Below are 5000 nucleotides of genomic sequence, written 5' to 3' on the forward strand. Positions count from 1 at the left end.
AGCTTTGTGTGACTCCAGCCGTGACTGTGATCTTTCTCTAACCGCGTAGTTCTTGCTAAACTCGACCGCAGAGAGAAAACAGTCATAAGGAGAAGTTTAGGGGCGCTGACTTGTAGACAGTTGTTTATTGTTCAAGTTCTCTCTTGTACCTTCTGCTCCACACAAAATGAGTGCGCAGATGCAGGAAAACAAAGACGCATCCACATGGGTTGAAAATGTAAAAATATTCCCACTTAAATACTTTATAAATGAGGCAAGAAGAGTTGAGTTTTGTGTTAGCTCACCGGAGATGTACATGAGGCCCCCGTGAACCGTCCCGGCGTGTCCGTAGTGAGGCTCCACCATGTTGGTCACGTTCGTCCACTCATTCTTCTTCAGGTCGTAGCGCTCCACCGTGTCTGAGCACAGACACAGAGCATGGTCGGGGAAAGTAGAATTTAGTTTTAGGATTAACACCAAGTCAATCGGAGGTTCAGTCACTCCGATGGGAACGTTCGTGATCTACGATGAGTTTCACAAATGGATCCTCTGGAATTTGCTTGAGTAAATTTGAAAAACAGGAAGTTCGTCAAAAATGGCGAATGAATGAGGAACGTAGCACAACTCTTACTTGTTTTCCCAAACGAAAAGTCAGAATATGTGAAATATTTTGTTCAAGTGCTTTAAAATTCTTTGAACCCCTTTTATATATAAAAAAGCATGGTATAAATCCCAAAACAAAACATGTTAGGTATCAAATTAAACATAAAAATCAGGGCTACAATAATATATAATCCCCATGTACAACTACTAAACACAACTCGCACAGTAAATAGGGCTAGGGTTAGGGCTTAAAGGGCTAAATGTCATCACGATCATTTCTATTGCCCCTTTTGTTAAGCTATGTTTTTCATATTTAAATAACTTCAACCTGTAAACCTGAAAACGTCAGGTTTTATGGTATTTCCTCTTCTTTCACTGATCTGCACTGTAACAGCAGACAGACACATAGTGGAGCATTTAGCAGCTAAAGAGACAGATATTTCCATCGGCAGTTGGTGGAGACCAAAAACAGAGCTGAAAGAGAGAATATTCGACAGACACACGACTCCAAATGAAAGCAGGTTACTGACAGCAGTGGAACAACAGCTAGCAGCTGCTCACCAATCTCTCCTGACGCGTTCCTTCCTCCGACGGCGTACAGCTTCCCCTTCAGTGGGCTCAGGTGGAAGAAGGTCCGCTTCTCGTTGAGCGAAGCGATCTGAAGCCACTTGTCGAAGCGCGGGTCGTAGCGGTACGCCGTGTCGATGGCCGTCTTACCCTTGGTGTCGTAGGTGCTCTGGCCTAAGAGCAAGAATTGTGTTAATGGAGGACCAATTATAATCTGTGAAAAAAGCATTAATTTATCCTTCTTATTTTGTTTATATAATTCGTTCATACATTAAGTCTTAATGTTGTGTACCAGGAATTCTTCCCCTCCAGCTAACTCATTCATTAAAATTATGCAAATCTCAGGCACAGTGTCTTAAACTTGCATTCTCTCTAGTGACCATCAGGGGGCGACTCCTCTGGTTGTATAGAAGTCTAAGCTTCATGTGTTAAAGCTGCATTCTCTCTCCTGACCATCAGGGGCCGACTCTTCTGGTTGTATAGAAGTCTATGCTTCATGTGTTAAAGCTGCATTCTCTCTCCTGACCATCAGGGGGTGACTCCTCTGGTTGTATAGAAGTCTAAGCTTCATGTATTAAAGCTGCATTTTCTCTAGTTTCCACCAGGGGGTGACTACTCTGGTTGTATAGAAGTCTATGCTTCATGTGTTAAAGCTGCATTCTCTCTCCTGATCACCAGGGGGCGACTCCTCTGGTTGTATAGAAGTCTATGCTTCATGTGTTAAAGCTGCATTCTTTCTCATGAACACCAGGGGGCGACTCCTCTGGTTGTATAAAAGTCTGTGCTTCATGTGTTAACGCTGCATTCTCTCACATGACCACCAGGGGGCGACTCCTCTGGTTGTATAGAAGTCTATGAGAAACTCTCTCTATGACTCTACTTCTCTCTTGATTTACAAGATACAAGATGGCGACAGTCAAAATGCAGAATTCAAGGCTTCAAAACAACTAAATCTATTTAGTGTGTATGCGTTTGCCCCAAAGTTAAATACCCATGATGCAGTTTGACCTGCTTCACTTGGATATCGCCCTTAGAGTGTAAAGTTTGGGTTCTCTGACCTCCAACAATGAAGAGGAAGCCTCCGAGCAGAGCCACGCCATGCTGGTAACGCGGCACCTCCATGGGCTTCAGGGCCCTCCAGAGGCCGGTCTTCTCGTCGTACAGCCTCAGCTCCCGGCTCACCACCAGCTGCTGCCGCATCACGCCGCCCAGAGCCAGGATGTGGGTGTCGTCCGAGCGTATCCGCGTCCGCTCGGTCTGCAGAGCCGGCTGCATGAAGGGCATCATCTGGTAGTTGCTGGCCTCCAGCAGGAGGTTGACGCAGTTCGTCTCGGAGCGCATCATGGAGTCCCCGCCGCCCTCCTCGTCTTCCTGGGAGATCTGGATCAGCTCGCTGGGGCTCATCAGAGGGAAGCGAATGTGGCGCATCAAGGCGTAGACGGAGGAGTGGCGACTGGGGGAGTCGTGGTCCAGCCATCCTCTGGTGATGTGGTAGAGCTCCAGCTCAGAGAACCCCTTCAGGGAGTTGTTGGACAGAGCGTTGGCCATGCTGGTCTCAGAGAGCTGGAGGTAGCGGCCGCACTCCACCAACTCAGAGAGGTTCTGGCTCACAAACTCACCTGGTTGTACAACAAAGAGGATCAACATTGAAAATCATGATCTTGTTATATAAAACTGTAAATCATAGCTTGTTTATGAAGAAAAAAAGAGCCCCAAACAGCTGTATTTGGATGTATTGAACACCATAAGTAATATACAAGTGAAATATATGGTTTGGTACATGAAAATGTGCGCAAATGCAAATGATGGAGTCCTGGCCTGAATGTTCTCTGTTCTAAACCCTCTAACTTTGTTCTGCTTCACTTTATCAAAGTCAACCTTTGCAGAGAGAATGTTCACATATTGAGCTATGATTTGGGTTAGAGAATGTTCACATATTGAGTTATGATTTGGGTTAGAGAATGTTCACATATTGAGCTATGATTTGGGTTAGAGAATGTTCACATATTGAGTTATGATTTGGGTTAGAGAATGTTCACATATTGAGCTATGATTTGAGTTAGAGTTGGACCTTACAGGTTTCCTTCAAAGAAATAATCATCCTGAAAGTGCTTTTTTTCTAGGCGGACCTGAAACCTTTTCATGTTTTCTTGTGTGTCATCTTCATTTACTCTTAACCAGTAACATATAGTCTGACATTGACACATCTGAACACAATCTCACATGTGTACCTTTTATTATTACACCAACATTATTCAAATAGCCCTAGTGGTTGCAGAGATACACCCTTTTTAGTTTGGGTATGACATTTTCGAGGAAAGGGCCTAAAAATAGGACGGTTTCTAAAAATGATGTCCAATATTTAGTTTTCTTTCTGCATGTTTTGATAATGGAATAGTGGAATTCATTATAAATAAAGACGCGACTGATTTTAGATGGTGCTGAGGATCTGACCTGAGGATCTAAACCTCCAATACAACAATTCATTATCCTCTCAGTCTTTGGAGCCTTATATAAAGGTCATATAGCTTGCAAAAAAAGTGAAACCTAATTTTTATGCGTCTTCCTATGAAAGTCCAGCAAAACGTGTACATTTCCACTCGTTACATGAATACAGACTTTTTCAAATAAACGCCTTTACAGGAAACAACTTAGTTTAGGAAAAGATCGTGAAATACTTGGTTTGGTTTAAGAAAAGATCGTGAAATACTTGGTTAGGTTTAAGAAACGTTTGGGAAAAGATCGTGAAACACTAAGTTAAGTTTCGTGAAAGTTTGTGAACACTCACCTATGTTTAGCTGAACGCCCTCCAGAAGCAGGTCCGTGGCGATGCGCTCCACCTCCACACAGTTATCAATCGTGATCTGCATCGAAGAACGACATCCACACACATGAGTCACCCACACACATCTTTTTATTCTGTAATGTAGGACACCGACGCAGAGGGCATTGAAAGGACAGCGAGTGCAGCTTAACGAGCTAGACCTCCAGCTGTATATGAATTAATGTAAAGTCTCTCACCTCGCTGCTCAGAAGCTGGTTACAGAAGCTCAGGACGGGCATGACCTGCAGGAAGTTAGCGGCCTCCAGAGTGTCCTGGAGGTTGTACATGTCGAGGCAGACTTCGGATGTGTAAATGAAGTCTAAGATGTTCTTTAAACCCGTCTTAGTGACCCCGTGCAGCTTAATCTCTCTCATCTCCTGCTCCCTCATGCCTCCTGAACGAGGACGGACCGAAGAACAAAGAGACAAAGAGGTGAATGCGTCTTTTCTTTAGTGCACATTCAGCAAGATACAAAGACGCCGTGCAGCCTGGCAGCTCAGGCCGTGAACAGGGGGAGGATAACAAATATATAAGTTTCTAAAACGTTTTTAAAAGCTTCTAAACTCACCAGAGGGGTGTTTATTTTATATCGCAGAACAACACGCTAAAGTCTCTTCAGCTTGTGTTAACCACAACCTTATTTCAGGCATCGCACCAGAAACACGTTCTGAAAACCCTTTGAGACGAGGGAACTGGAAGTGTGACTCATTTCTGAATGTTAGGACTCATTTCCTGCAGAAAGTAGACGTCTCGCCTCCTTCCGGTTTCTCCGGGTGACCTTAGGCCGGAATAAATATGTACGGCAGTCAGTGGGGAAAGACAAATGTGTTTTCTTCTTCTAATTGTGCCATGAAATAATACACACATAATCCAGATGTCAAGAAATTCTCAGTTTGTCAAAGAGTCAATCTACGGCACCGTTAGCTTGGCTCGCTAGCTAACTTAGCTAGTTAATTTAGCTAGTTAACTTAGCTAGCTAACTTAGCTTGCTAATTTGGCTGTGTTCACGTACAAATGTAATGTTATC

The 5000-nt window shown here is 43.8% G+C and overlaps 1 protein-coding gene across 1 annotated transcript in view; it reads right to left on the reverse strand.

Annotated features, from left to right (window-relative positions):
- LOC306748920 (kelch-like protein 9) overlaps positions 1–5000 on the reverse strand; it is a 15789-nt gene that overhangs the window by 5689 nt on the left and 5100 nt on the right. Inside the window, exons 6-10 of the mRNA XM_079232153.1 lie at positions 4171–4367; positions 3938–4013; positions 2208–2768; positions 1144–1323; positions 285–398 (exon numbers count right to left, since the gene is read on the reverse strand). Coding sequence (XP_079088279.1) covers positions 285–398; positions 1144–1323; positions 2208–2768; positions 3938–4013; positions 4171–4367 — 1128 coding nt within the window. The remainder of the gene's footprint in view (positions 1–284; positions 399–1143; positions 1324–2207; positions 2769–3937; positions 4014–4170; positions 4368–5000) is intronic.

This window comes from Taurulus bubalis, assembly GCF_910589615.1.
Source record: "Taurulus bubalis genome assembly, chromosome: 1".
Classification (NCBI taxonomy): Eukaryota; Metazoa; Chordata; class Actinopteri; order Perciformes; family Cottidae; genus Taurulus; species Taurulus bubalis.